Consider the following 15367-nt stretch of genomic DNA (forward strand, 5'->3'; position numbering starts at 1 on the left):
TGAAAAACTCAGTTACAGAGAAAGGTTGAATAGGTTAGGACTTTATTCTCTGGAGCGTAGAAGAATGAGGGGAGATTTGATAGAGGTATTTAAAATTATGATGGGTGTAGATAGAGTGAATGCAAGCAGGCTTTTTCCACTGAAGCAAGGGGAAAAAAAACCAGAGGACATGGGTTAAGGGTGAGGGGGGAAAAGTTTAAAGGGAACTTTGGGGGGGCTTCTTCACACAGAGAGTGGTGGGAGTGTGGAATGAGCTGCCAGACGAGGTGGTAAATGCGGGTTCTTTTTTAACATTTAAGAATAAATTGGACAGATACGTGGATGGGAGGTGTATGGAGGGATATGGTCCGTGTGCAGGTCAGTGGGACTAGGCAGAAAATGGTTCGGCACTGCCAAGAAGGGCCAAAAGGCCTGTTTCTGTGCTGTAGTTTTTTTCTATGGTTTCTATGGTATATAAGTTATCTTATGATATGCATTTATATTTATTCGGTGTTCCTTTTTATTATTATTATTTTTTGGTCTTTAGCTTTTGTGGTTTATTTTCATGCTGCTGTGAATCCTGAGTAACAATTATTTCATTCTCATTATATTGTGTACAGGAAATGTCATTAAACAATCTTGAGAGGCACTGTATTTTTTCACTGGAAAAGCTCAAGGTACATCTTGATCTGACCTTGGAAGGATAACGATGCACTGATACCTCCATGATTTCCTTCAACATCAGGCAACTTTAAATCAAATTAAACTACAAATATTTTCCAAAGCACACATGAAAACCCAACAGGCCAACATTAAACATTGAATACCATTCCTTCCGCAATCTCTCTCTGCCTCGTACAACACAACGCTGATGATATGATGCTGTGTTATGTATCTACCCAACACCACCAGCCCCCACAACACCAGCAGTCTCTCCTGTGGCTACCCACAGTGCTGAAAAATATATATGAGAACAATGCGCTGCAAAGTTCTTTTCCTACGTACATCACTGGTGAGTTTGGCTGCGTGAACCGAATGAGAAATATTCAGATCATCCTCCAGTTTTCGCGTTCCAACCATCTGACCTCTCGTCTTCTCAAATGCTTCTTTGTATTTATGCTGTAATAGAAAACACATGTTAGGAACCAGCTGAAGTTGAGGGAAGTGGTGCAATAGTGTAGAATGAAGCTTGAAGAAGTGCTTCATTTCCTTAGCCTGATACTCCAGAAACCTGGCTGTGTGAACCACACAATCAATAAATGCATCTGAAGATGTAGCCTTGGTGATTGTACTCTTTTAATTAATCTAATATTACTGGAGTGCTGAGAGGAATTTCAATCAATTCATGAAAACTTCAAAACTTTGGGAAACTTCTTCACTCAAGGAGTGGTGAGAGTGTGGAAAGAGCAACCAGTAGAAGTGATGCATGTGAGCTCAGTCTCAATGCTTACAAGTCTGGATAGGTATATGCATGTAGGGGTAGGAGGGCTATAGGACATAGAATTCTACAGCTCTTCAGCCCACAATGTTGTGCCGACTCTATAGCCTACTCTAGAAACTGCCTAGAATTTCCCTAACACATAGCCCACTATTTTGCTAACCTCCATGTACCTAAGAGTCTTTAAAAGACGTTATTGTATCCTCCTCTACCACCGTTGCTGGCAGTACATTCCGCGCACCCACCACTCTTTGTGTGAAAAACTTACCTCTGACATCTCCACTGTACCTACTTCCAAGAACCTTAAAGATATGCCCCCTCATGTTAGCCATTTCAGCCCTGGGAAAAAGCCTCTGGCTATCCGCACGATCAATGCCCCCCATAATCTTATACACCTCTATCAGGTCACCTCTCATCCTCCATTGCTCCAAGGGGAAAAGGCCAAGTTCACTGAACCTATTCTCATAAGGCATGCTCCCCAATCCAGGCAACATCCTTGTAAATCTCCTCTGCACTCTATCTATAGTTTCCACATCCTCCCTGTAGTGAGGTGACCAGAACTGAGCACAGTACTCCAAGTGGGGTCAAACTAAGGTCTTATATAGCTGTAACATTACCTCACGGCTCTTGAACTCAATCCTATGGTTGATCAACGCCTTCTTAACAACCCTGTCAACCTGCTCAGCAGCTTTGAGTGTCCTATGGACTCGGATCCCAAGATCTCTCTGATCCTCCACACTGCCAATATTATATTCTGTCTTCAAATTTGACCTACCAAAATGAACCACTTCACACTTATCTGAGTTGAATTCCATCTGCCACTTCTCAGCCCAGTTCTGCAACCTGTTGATGTCCCACTGCAAGCTCTGACAACCCTCTAGACTATCCACAACTCCCCCAATCCACCCCATCAGCAAATTTACTAACACACCTTCTCCTTCTTCATCCAGGTCATTTATAAAAATCACAAAGAGGAGGGGTCCCAGATCAGATCCATGCAGAACACCACTGGTCACCGACCTCCATGCAGAATATAAACCATCTACAACCACTCTTTGCCTTCTGTGGGCAAGCTAATTCTGGATCCACAAAGAAAGGTCTCCTTGGATCCCATGCCTCCTTACTTTTGAATGAGCCTCGCATGGGGAACCTTATCAAATGCCTTACTGAAATCCATGTACACTACATCCACTGCTCTACCTCCATCAATGTGTTTTGTTACATCCTCAAAGAATTCAGTGAGGCTCATAAGGCACGACTTGTCCTTGACAAAGCCATGCTGACTGTCCCTAACCAGATTATGTCTCTCCAAATGCTCATAAATCCTGCCTCTCAGGATCTTCTCCAACAACTTGCCCACCACTGCAGTAAGACCTACTGGTCTATAATTTCCTGGGTTATCTCTACTTCCTTTCTTGAACAAGTGGACAATATTTGCAACCCTCCAATCCTCTGGTACTTCTCCCATCCTTATTGATGATAAAAAGATCATCACCAGAGGCTCAGCAATCTCCTCCTTCACTTCCCACAGTATTCTGGGGCATATCTTGTCCAGACCCGGTGACTTATCTAACTTAATGCTTTTCAAAAGCTGCAGCACATCGTCCATTTTAATGTCCATATACTCAAGTGTTGGTCCAGGTGCAGGTGGATGGGAGTAAGCAGCTTAAATAGTTCAGCATAGACTAGATAGGCCAAAGGGCCTGTTTCGGTGCTGTACTAATAACACACAGCAGAATGTTAAAAGGGCTGTCTGTAAGCTGTGAAGGTGCATGGCATGCAGTAACTAAAGCGCTCCCAGGCACATAGCATTTGTTGCCGCACGGTTGGAATCTCTCTTACATAATGTTTAATAAAGTGCAGCACAGTTTTCAGAACGTGTAAAAATTCCCTGCTCAGTGCAATGGTTAGGGTTGGTCCATTCAGCTGCAAAAATAATTAGAGGGAACTTTGGTCTGCATCTAAGAGTACCATTACAATTTTGTTGAAGGATGGTCTTTTAATGCCCCAATGTTGTTGATCAATAGCAGTAAGAATCGTCCCCTCTGAATAGCCCAAATTGTCTTGACAGTATTGACGATACATATTCCACAGACGCATCCAGAACTTAGCTGCTGAGATGCCTCAACATTGACCCTAGGTTAGACCTGGTGGAATATCTGTGACCCTATTGATTTCAATCCCGATTGTTGAATTGCAGGACAGTAGAGCCAGGAAAGAACATGTTGCTGTTTAATTATTTTAGATTTGTCACATTGTTAACAACTTAACCTGCAGGAGGACTACAACCTTCATGGTTTGGAGGCCTGCGTGCCTCAGTGACCCGGAGAGCTATGCTGGCTGGAGTCAGGGCTTTATGCTTTGACTCTTGGTAGGGTCACCCATACCAAGCAGGTCACCGGGTAGAGGCTGGACTAAGAGTGGTCCACCATGCCTCCAGGTTCCGCGGGTCAGCTCAGGGCTAACAACCCTCACTGGTCAAAAAGAAGATAGCAGTGAAGAATCCCTCTACGTCCGAGTGCGAAGTTATTCCTGAGTCTCCGCCTGGGACCTGCATGACCGACAGCAGTAAAAACCAAGAGGAAGCTACTGACACAATGAAGGAAGCCCTGAACACTGCCAAGGAGATGGCAGACCTTCAATACTGCCCTAAATGCCAGCAGCATTACAGACAGTGAATAAGTAAGTTAACAACTTAAATACATTTTACTTTTGTCCTTTATTTCATTTAAAACCCAGCAGCTTTGACAGACAGGAAAGATGGCAGCTGGGTTTTGGGCCCATCACAGGTATTTCAGGAGTGGAATTGCTCCAAATAGTGATCAAGCCGTGCCCCAGTTCAGGCTTTACTGTTAAGAGTGTGGGGTTGTCTCTGTAAATCCACACCACGTAAACTCAGGGGTTTTGGAATTGGTACTGGTTTATTACCATCACATGTACCAAGGGCAGTGAAAAGCTTGCCCAGCACACTGTTCATATAGATCAGATCATTACACAGTGCACTGAGGTAGAACGAGGTCAAACAGTAACAACGTAGAATAAAATGCAACCACTTCAGAGAAAGTGCAGCACAGGCAGACAATAAGGTGCAAAATCATAACAAGGTACATTGTGAGGTCAAGCGTCCACCTTATCGTACTAAGAAACAATGTAATAGCCTTATATCAGCAGCTAGAAGATACCGTCGAGCGTGTTGGTGTATGCTTTCAGATTTTTACCTCTTCTTCCCTGTGGAAGAGGGGAGAGGAGAGAAATGCCCTGGGTGGTGGGGTCTTTGATGCTGTTGGCTGTTTTTCTGAGGAAGCAAGAACTAGAGACAGAGTCCATAAAAGGGAGGCTGGGTTTCTATGAACCATTGTGGGCAGTGGGCCTACGTATAAGATCTACATGTTGACCTCTTCTCAATTAAAGCTCTTTAAACAATATGATCTCAATGACTAACCAACAGCTAACTTACAAGTAACAAATATAAATGAAGTGATGGTTGTAGCATATGTGTAGTGAGGTGTTCATCGTACACCTTCACCTTTCCCCCTTTCTATTCCCTCAGGTGGACCTCCTCCTTCCCTTTCTCTCATGTTCCATAATCCTCTCCAGTCAGATTTTTTTCTTTACCTCTCTTCCTTATCCACCTACCATCACTCAGCTTCTCACTCAACCCCCTCCCTCACCCAACCACCTTCCCCCTCACCTGGGCTCACCTATCACCTGCCAGCTTGTACTCCCTCCCCACACCCCACCTTCTTATTCTGACTTCATTCCCCTTCTGTTCCAGTCCTGATCTCAGCCCGAAACATCAACTGTTTAGCCCTCTCCATAAATATTGCCTGACCTGTTGAGTTCCTCCAACACTTTGTGTGTGTTACTCCCCCGTGCTGTTCTGTATATCATAAATTCAACACCTTCACTAAGAGAAATTCAATATAAAGCTAAGGGCATATATCTGAAGTTTGGTAACTATTGTAATGTAGGAAATACAGCAGTCAATTGATATACAGAAAGGTAAAGTTATCATGACAAACAATCTGTGTGTGATGTTGACTGAGAAATATACTGTATATAAACAGAACTGTGCCAAAGTCTTAGGCCCACAAATATAGTTAGGCTGCCTAAGACTTTTGCACTGTACTGTATTTGTCAATGTGGTGCGGAGAGCGAATTTGTAAATCTGGCAGGAGCAAAGTATGTTGCGAATGGTGAGGGTGAAGTGCCTTGGGTGGGCATGGACAGCTGACAGAGAAGAAGTGCCAAGGACGGGGAAGTAGTGCAGGTGCAGGTGCACCCAGTCCTGAGACACCAGGCAAGGTCACTTGATTCCAAACAATTGGTTTATTGATCATTACAGATGCCTCTCCAGTGCTTCCCATTCTCTCCCCTCTCCAGTCCCTTTTCCCAACCATGATTCCCCCTCTTCCTGCTCCCTTCCCACTCTCAGTCCACAGCAGAGACCCATATCAGAATCAGGTTTATCATCACTCACTCATGTCATGAAATCTGTTGTTCAGTAATAGCAGTACAGTGCAATACATAAAATTACTACAGTACTGTGCAAAAGTCTTAGGCACCCTAGCCATATATATGTGCCTAAGACTGGAGTAATGGAGCTAATGCTCATATCAAAAGATGTGTTTGCAGTAAACCAATCCTTATGTCATCAAACGTCATTACTACCACCAGGGAGGAGGTACTGGAGCTGGAAGTTGCACTCTCAACATGTCAGGAACAGCTTCTTCCCCTCCACCATCAGATTTTTGAACTGCTCATGAACCCATGAACAGAACGATTGTTCTCGTTTTGCACTATTGATTTATTTTATATCATTCTTATTATAACTTGTCGTAATTTGTTACACCTGCACTGCACTGCTGCCACAAAACAACAAATTTCAGAACATATGTCAGTAATAATACTCCTGACTCTGATTCTCTTTCTGAGTTAACCAGAGACTAGCAAATTAATTAAAGCCATCCTGCAGTGTGTACAAATATTGAGCAGTTTAAAGCAACATCTTACATCTGAAATGTAAAGTTATGTCAGAATCAGTATGTTTCTGTATGAAGGATGTTAAAATACTTAAAAATGAGATCTGCTCTGTTAAGTTGGAAACTTTTCCAATTTCCAAAAGTCTTAAAGGAGTTCAAAGTCCCAATGGAAAGACACTGTCAAACATGTCAGAATTTTAAATTACGTTCCTACAAGGTTGCAGAGTGCTGCCAAAGGCCTCAATAAGTGGCTTCAAGTGTCAACTGAACTATGAGCACTGGAAGAAACATAACAGGAGGAAGCTGGTATCAAAAGTGGCCAGTTCTCAGAATGCTGAGAGACGTATTTTAATCAGAAGTGGACTTCATTAAAATATTAAAGGCTTTGTTACTAGACCATGGCTGTTAAAAAGGATATTACTGTACTTAGCCTACAGTAACTCTAACGTACTATTCCCCTTTGCACTAATCATCTGCTCTGAATTTCGTTCTGATAATTATTCACGTAAAAAAAATGAGGTAGGTCAGTAAAATATGCCAATACAGACCGTAATCATGACAGAATCAATCCCAACATACATGTCGGAGAGAGTAGTTTTAATAGCTTCAAAATGTAAGTTTGCCAAAGGCCAAGGAATAGTTAAGGCTGGATTTTATCCAAGTGTATGAGTCCAAAATTGCTCTCAAGTAAATGGCATTAATTCTAAATAGCACATAAACTGTTTAACTTCATCTTCTTTGCACCTCTGGAAAGTATTAACTTCAACAATTTCCAAAGTAGTTATCTAAGGTTATACTTACATCACTAATAATTTCTCGGGAAGCTTTGGCAGCTTGGAATGGAATAGCATCCAACTGTAGTTTGTATCCACCATCTCGCAATTTTGTCCATGCCTCCTTGTAGCGAATCTTTAAGACAAGAAGTGATGTTAGAGTCTTAATCATAGAAAAACACTGCACAGAAAAAGGCCCTTCGACCCATCTAGTCCGTGCCAAGCTATTTAAACTGCCTACACCTATTGACCTGCACCAGGACCATAGCCCTCCATACTCCTCCCATCCATGTGTCTATCCGAACTTCTTTTAAACATTGAAGTCGAATCACATCCATCACTTGCATTGGCAGCTCGTCCCACACTCTCGCCACATTCTGAGTGAAGATGTTTCCCCCATGTTCCCCTTAAATATTTCACCATTCACCCTTAACCATGACTTCTAGTTGTAGTCTCACCCAAACTCAGTGGAAAAACCTTGCTTCCACTTACTCTATCTACACCCTTCATGTATACCTCTATCAAATCTCCTTTCAATCTTCTATTTTCCAAGGAATAAAGTCCTAACCTATTCAGTCTTTCCTTATAACTCAGGTCCTCCAGATCTGGCAACATCCTTGTAAATTTTCTCTGCACTCTTGCAATCTTATTTACATCTTTCCTGTAGGTAGGTAACCAAAACTGCATACAATACTCCAAACTAGGCCTCATCAATGTCTTATACAAGTTCAGCATTATATTCCATCTCCCATACATCATACTTTGATTTTGTAAGCACTTTTACTGTGTCCTATTCAGCTTTGAGATCTCAGAGACTGAAAATTCGGACATACTCAATTGTGTCCCTGCCAGCCAGATTCACGATTGTTTATTTTGTTATCTTTTCCATCACAGAAAGAAATGGCAGTTTTGCCTTAAGTTCTTTTATTAAAGTGAACTCTTATCTTAATTTACACCTGATCATTCGAGTGCCTCTTGTTTTTGAAGGACTAATTACCTCACAAAGTAACATAAAAATATATTACAAAATGACGTACCAGTTACTAATGAAATAATAACTTAAAACAGGCACGATAATTTTCCTACGGTTGTCAATAGCTTAGCCCATATAATCACAAAGATTAAGTGCCAAGCAAGCACATACATTCAATTCTGAAGTCATTAAATATCACAGCATCGTCTTTCAATGTCATGCCAGCTGGGGCTAATTAGAATTTTGGTACGTGGATTCAAATTGTTTAATTTGCTCAAGGCTTTGTATCTTTAAAAAAGGTTTTTCACTTTTGTGGATGTTGTGCCTGTCAAGGTAAGTGATCCCAGTGCTGGGAGATGGAGCATTTCCATTATCAATGCAGAGCAATATACAGAGTAAAACCTAACCTTTTCTGCTCCAACCTCAGTTATTGTATTATTTCAATTCTCAAATCAATCATACTGTGATTTCTCTGAATGGAGCCACCACTTTAGTACCACATGGCATCAATAATGCTCCATTGGGATGTCCTGCGGATGTTTATAATGTTAAAGTTGTAACATTGTCCTGGTCGGTCTTCCAACTTTGCATCCTCCAAAACCCTGCCATCCACATCGTAACTCCCATTCATACATCACCCATTTGCCAACACCCTACATGGACACCTGATGTGACCATTCGTTAATCTTAATAGTCTCCACCTCATTTTTCAAAGGTTACACTTGGGGCTTTCTCCAGATCTATGGCTCTTCAGAATCACAGAACTCCATTAACACAGGCCCGTATTTTCTTGCTCCGATACTGATGAATGTTCCCCTCAGCTGGCAGAACCCCAAGCTCTGAACATCCGGTCCCAAATTTCTCCGCATTTTTAGCTTGTTCCTTAAAGCCCATACAATTTTGACAAAACCATTGGTAACCAATCCCAGTTTTTATTTCTATCAAATTTTACTTGATATCAGTGTAATTATGGTCTGATCATGAAGGGATACGGGGGGAAGGCAGGAGATTAGGGCTGAGAGGGAAAATTACTCCAAATCAGGCCTCACCAACATCTTAACATAATATCCCATCTCTGTACTCAATACATTGATTTAGGAAAGCTAACATACCAAAAGCTTTCTTTATGACCTTATCTACCCGTGACACCACCTTCAATCTGTATTCCCAAATACCTTGTTCTACAACCCTCTTCAGTGCCCTATTGGCAATATGGACAATTGGATTTGTATGTAATAGTTGTGGATATTGTTTGCAAATCCAGTCAAACCCTATCACACCAAGACATTAGATCGGTTGATCTCTTATTCTGCTGTCATATATGACAGTTTTGATAATCCAAAGTAGTGACATGTTGCTGAAAACAGATCGATATCGGTTCATTTTAATGACTGGCAGGTTGAGGAATACGTGTTTCATCCTCATGTGAAATTACAGAAAATGTAAGTAAAATCTTTTAACCAAACTGCCTTTATTGCCTGGGTTGCTCATTACAGAAATGACTACAATTTTAATTCACTAATAAGCATTAGCGGTGCCTCTGATCAGCTAATAAAGCTACAGAACATTGGATTAAGGACAGAGAGACACCGTTCTAAATCTCACCTCACTGATGTTCTTTGCATTAACTTTAGCCTGCAGAAATTCTGGGAGGTCCTTTGTCAGTGTGTAGTCATGTTTTACACTTTCTCCATGTTCTCTGTACAGTCTCTGTCAAATAAAAGAATAAGTTCCATTTTAATATGTATCTAGGGCAACGTCATCTTACATCTTGGCAGGTGGAAAAAGTATTATATCTTGTAAGAGAAATATGCATATAACACAGTTGCAATTGTGCACATCCCACTACTAGATTATTAATTAAATAACAAATTACATTAACGACTCAAGAAATAGGTAGCCACAAAGCAATAACCATGTTAAATTATGAATAATGTTCACAGGCTTATTTAGTTGGTACCAATTTAACTTTCCACTATTTTAAAGTAGATGTTAACTTATTTAATACACGTTGTTTAGGACTCAGAATGAGGAAGTGCATGTGAATGCTTTCAGTATTTCTACCTTTTTTTAAGATTGGCTTTATTTGTCACAGGTAGATTGACAGGTCAAAATATACAGTGAAATGCATTGTGTGCGTCAAATCAACTCAGCGCATAAGTGTCACCACATTTCTGGTGCCAACGTAACATGCCCACAACTCACTAAACCTAACCACGTGTCTTTGGAATGTGGAAGGAAACCAGAGCACCCAGAAGAAACCCACACAGTCACGTGGAGCACATACAAACTCCTTACAGACAACAGCAGGAATTGAACCCAGGCGGTGATTGCTGCCTCTATAAACTGATTGCACCTTTTTAAACTTATAGAAAAGGAATGATATTCTTCAATTAATTTTCATTTTGGCTTTTTACGTCTAAAATAACTCATAAAATATCATGGTGTGAACCATGTTCAAGTTAGAACTGATATTAGGTTTGTGTATTAAATCTGATCAGTTAATATGAAGTAAAGCATCGTTAGGGATACTGGACGGCACCAACTCGAAGGATCTGAAGGACTGCACTGTTTCTCAATAAAATAAAAAATATTTCTACAAGAGAATTTAAAACCAGTTCCAAATACAAGTGAACAACTATTGTGATGGAAACAACAAATCATTCCAAAAATATTTGATTTTATAACATTTTCAAAAGAACAATCAATGGAATGTATTTATAGAAATTGCAGGGTGGCACGGTACTGTAGCTTAGCAAATAGCACAACACTTTACTGCAGCCAGCTGTAAGATCAGGGTTCAACTCCTGCCACTCTCTATAAGGAGTTTGTACGTTCTCCCCATGACTGCATGGGTTTCCTCCGGGTGCTCCAGTTTCCTCCCACAGTCCAAACAAGTATATTTACGGTTAGTGAGGTGTGGGCACGCTATGTTGGCGCCAGAAGCGTAACGATACTTGTGGGCTGCACTCAGCACAATCTTCACCATTTGATTTGACACAGGACAATGCACTTCACTGTATGTTTTCATGTACGTGAGACAAATAAAGCTAATCTTTTTTTAAAAATTATTTACAATGCCACAAGGAGAGGCTTTAATCACCTTACTTGCATTACCAAGAGTATGTCTATCCCCTTCCTAAAGGACTTATACAGATAATGATGCAGAGGGAAGAGAACTGAAGGGCAAAGACATTCTGAAGGAGTGATGGGTGCAGCCTACTTTCTCAGCTGGTGGGATCCTCGTGCATCATGCAGGATGGAATATCACATAGTTACTTCACTCCAGCTGGCAAACAAGTAAGGCCCATTTGGGAAAGAGGAGCAGAGTATGCACAAAGAACAATGACAAGCTAACATCACATTGGACAATGTTTATCAGGCTTCCTTAAAAAATGTACATGTTAGAGTTATAGAGTCATAGAAAAGTACAGCACAGAAACAGGCCCTTCAGCCCATCTAGGACATGCCGAGCCAATTAACCTGCCAACTCCCATCGACCTGCACCAGGACCATAGATCTTCATACCCCTACCATCCATGTACCTATCCAAACTTGGCTTAAACGTTGAAATTGACCTCGCATGCATCACTTGTGCTGGCAGCTCATTCCACATTCTCATGACCCTCTGAGTGAAGAAGTTTCCCCTTAAACTTTCACCTTTCACCCTTAACCCATGACCTCTAATTTTAGTCCCTCTCAACCTCGGCGGGAAAAGCCTGCTTGCATGTACCCTATTTATACCCCTCACAATTTTGTACACCTCCATCAAATCTCCTCCCTATCTTCTATGTTCTACAGAATAAAGTCTTAACTTATTCAATCTTTCCTTATAACTCAGATCCTCCAGACACATCCTGGTAAATGTTCTCTGTACTCTGCCAACCTTACTTATATCTTTCCTATAGGCGGGTAACCAAAGCTGCACACAATATTCCAAGTTAGACCCCAACGATGTCTTACACAACTTCAACATAACATCCCATCTCCTGTACTCACTACTTTGATTTATGATGGGGAATGTGCCAAAAGCTCTCTTTATTGTGATATCTACCAATGATGCCACCTTCAATGACTTTTGGATCTGTATTCCCAGATCCTTTTGTTCTAAAGCACTCCTCAGTGCCATCCTGACAATATGGACAATTGGATTTGTATGTAACAGTTGTGGATATTGTTTGCAAATCCAGTCAAACCCTATCACACCAAGACATTAGATCGGTTGATCTCGTTTTCTGCTGTCATATGTGACAGTTTTGATAATCCGAAGTAGTGACATGTTGCTGAAAGCAGATCAATATCGGTTCATTTTAATGACTGGCAGGTTGAGGAATACGCAATATTCCAAATTAGACCTCACCAACATTTTATACAACTTCAACATAACATCCCATCTCCTGTACCCAGTACAGTATTTAGATTTATGAAGGCCAACGTGCCAAAGACTTTCTTTATGATGTTAGAGAACTTGGGAAGTCTTTTTTGCAGAACAGAGGAGTAGTTATTACCTCGCACTGCTAGTGATGTGGGTTCAGTCCTGACCTCCTGTGTGCAGTTTTCACATTCTCGCTGTGACAACATGAGGTTTCTCCAAAACCTCTCATTTCCTCTCACATTCTAAATATGTGATTAATTGGCCATTATAAATTTCCCTTCGTGCATAGGCAAGTGGTAGAATTGGAGAGTGGAGTGGTGGAAGATGAGAAATGGGAGAAGAGCTTACAGGGGAAAGGATATGATGAAGCTTTGAGTCAGCTTAGACTCAGTGGGACAACTGGTCCTCATCTCTGTCATTTCACCTTAAAAATTACTAACTATAAGACCATAAGATATAGGAGCAAAATTAGGCCATTCAGCCCATCTAATCTGTTCTGCCATACCACTACGGCTGATCCTTCAATGGTAGTCTTGGGTCTTTAGGCCGGACTGCAGGTTTCCATTATACCACGCAGAACAACTGTTAATTCACAGAAGTCACCAGCACATTCTCAACAGCCCGTCGTCTTTTCGATAGATTTGATCTGAAATACTCCCTCCTAACCAACAAGGATACTTGTAGGTAAAGGACTGCAAAATGCAGTGAAGCATTTGCTCTCTTCTTGCTGCTGCCATCAGGAAGCCAGTGCAGGAGCCTCAGGGCTCAAACCACCAGGTTCGCAAACAGTTATTACTCCTCAATCATCAAGCTCTTGAACCAAAGGGGATAACTACTTCACTTGTCCTATCAATCAAATGTTCCCACAACCAATGGACTCACTTTCCAGGACTCTTCAACTCATGTTCTCGATATTTATTCTTTAGTTATTTATTATTATTATTCCTTCTTTTTGTTTTTGAAGTTTGTTGTCTTCTGCACCCTGATTGTATGTCCTAGATGGGCAGTCTTTCTTTGATACTGTTTTTCCATAGAGTTATTGAGTATGCACATAAGAAAATGAATCTCAAGGTTGTATGTGGTGACATATATGTAATTTGTTATCAAATTTACTTTTAACTTTCAAAATATACAATTTTGTTTTGCCCTGTCCACAGTGCATTCACTCCAAACTGAGAAAAGTAATAGACAGAAAACAGCTAAAATGTTCTACTTTCAAAGTTGGCAGATATTGTACAGTCCCATACTCTGTCATTCAATCCGAGTTTAAAAATATACTTCGTTCTTTTGCTGCTTCATTGTCCAGGCCAAGCGAATGTGAACATAACCAGATATACACTCTATTTACAGAGACATTTTTCTTTTCTATTACTTCATAAAGAGATACATTTCCTACAGAAAAATAGAACGGTCCTGATAAAATGCAATAGTCATTAAGTGCTAATTCTCTTTGTCTCCTCGGATACTTCCTAGTTTTCTACGTCTTACTAATATTTTCTCTTCAATGAAAGAGTAACATAGGGAAATAATTGAGCAGTTAATGTATGAAACACGTCAATCAACTACTTACATCCACAGCCTGGTTATAACTAATCTTGGCTTGTATCATTTCAGGAGAGTCTGTAACACTCGTAAATTTCAAGTTACAAGGATATTGACGATATTTTTTCTGAAAGGCACAGATGTAAAATCAAGAATTATTGTTGACTCAAATATAAATACTGAGTACATATTTCTAACAGATTATTTTCAGTGTCAATAAAAAGTTATTGACATGAAGACTAATTCTGGTTTTTCTCCATAGGTTCAACCTAATCTAACAAGTACTTCCAGCAGTACCTAGTTGCAGATTGTATAAAGCCAAATGCATAAGGGTTTATTGCCATGACAGCCAGTGACAATGTGGGGCTTGATCTTGGCCGTCCAGCTGAAACATACCACCTGCTGAATCCAGCTGGTAAATTTCAGCCAGAATATCTTACATCCAAGAGAAACTCGGAGCAGAATTGCTGAATTTCCTTCAAGACTTGCCACAACACTCCCCAAAAGCAGTTTTGAACTTCAAATAACTCTAAGAAGAGTAAAGTACATTTAGAAGTTACATCCCAATGGCATTAAACAACATTAATCAAGCAAATGATTGATGACCAATTTAAACAGAAATGGTTATGGGAGCGGGAAGCATAAAGGTGCTCCTTGCTGCTGCTGAACTTACATGAGAGGTGACGTAAAGGGCAGGGTGAGGTGTTGTGCTCCAAACCGGCAGCACTAGCAACAACCTAGCATATCTGGACAGATAGGCATGAGCCAACTTCCATAAGCAACACTGCTAGGTGCCTCAACTTGCCCCGCAAAATGTGCGTTGGTCTTGCAGATATCCTGTTCAACCTTTAAGGACTCAGTTAGCATCTAAATCTTTCCAATCAATTCCAGAAACTTAGTGATGTAGAATGGCATGAAAGTGGCGCTGGATTTAGTGTTCTAATTGTGTGCTGGCTGATGGTTTTGATTAGCAGGGGCCATTTATCACACTTACCTCACTGAACAGTTCTCCTGCCTTTTTAGCTTGTTCAGCATTTAGAGAACCACTGGTTATCCATCCAACACCACGCATCCAATTCAAGTCAGACTTGTACTGGTTCTGATAAATTTTAGAAAGTAATACTGTATCAATCTTCCCAGACAGGATTATAAGGCAAGACATATTTTTGTGACATAAGCGAGCTTCATAAACTACAAGAGGGAGTCACTGTATTTCCTCTCTACCATCTCCCAACATTAGTTCAGACTTGAAGACTTAGGCATGCGAAACAAACTGCCTTGCTAAAAGAAACTGGGTGACTTCCT

At 40.8% G+C, this 15367-nt stretch overlaps 1 protein-coding gene across 2 annotated transcripts in view; it reads right to left on the reverse strand.

The window, feature by feature from the left end:
- nrap (nebulin-related anchoring protein) overlaps window positions 1-15367 on the reverse strand; it is a 119342-nt gene that overhangs the window by 29697 nt on the left and 74278 nt on the right. For both annotated transcript variants that reach the window (XM_063071983.1, XM_063071982.1), the window contains 5 exons: window positions 15057-15161; window positions 14091-14189; window positions 9751-9855; window positions 7201-7308; window positions 985-1098 (listed from right to left, as the gene is read on the reverse strand). In XM_063071983.1, the coding sequence (XP_062928053.1) occupies window positions 985-1098; window positions 7201-7308; window positions 9751-9855; window positions 14091-14189; window positions 15057-15161 (531 nt within the window). The remainder of the gene's footprint in view (window positions 1-984; window positions 1099-7200; window positions 7309-9750; window positions 9856-14090; window positions 14190-15056; window positions 15162-15367) is intronic.

Source organism: Mobula hypostoma, chromosome 19 (assembly GCF_963921235.1).
Source record: "Mobula hypostoma chromosome 19, sMobHyp1.1, whole genome shotgun sequence".
NCBI lineage: Eukaryota > Metazoa > Chordata > Chondrichthyes > Myliobatiformes > Myliobatidae > Mobula > Mobula hypostoma.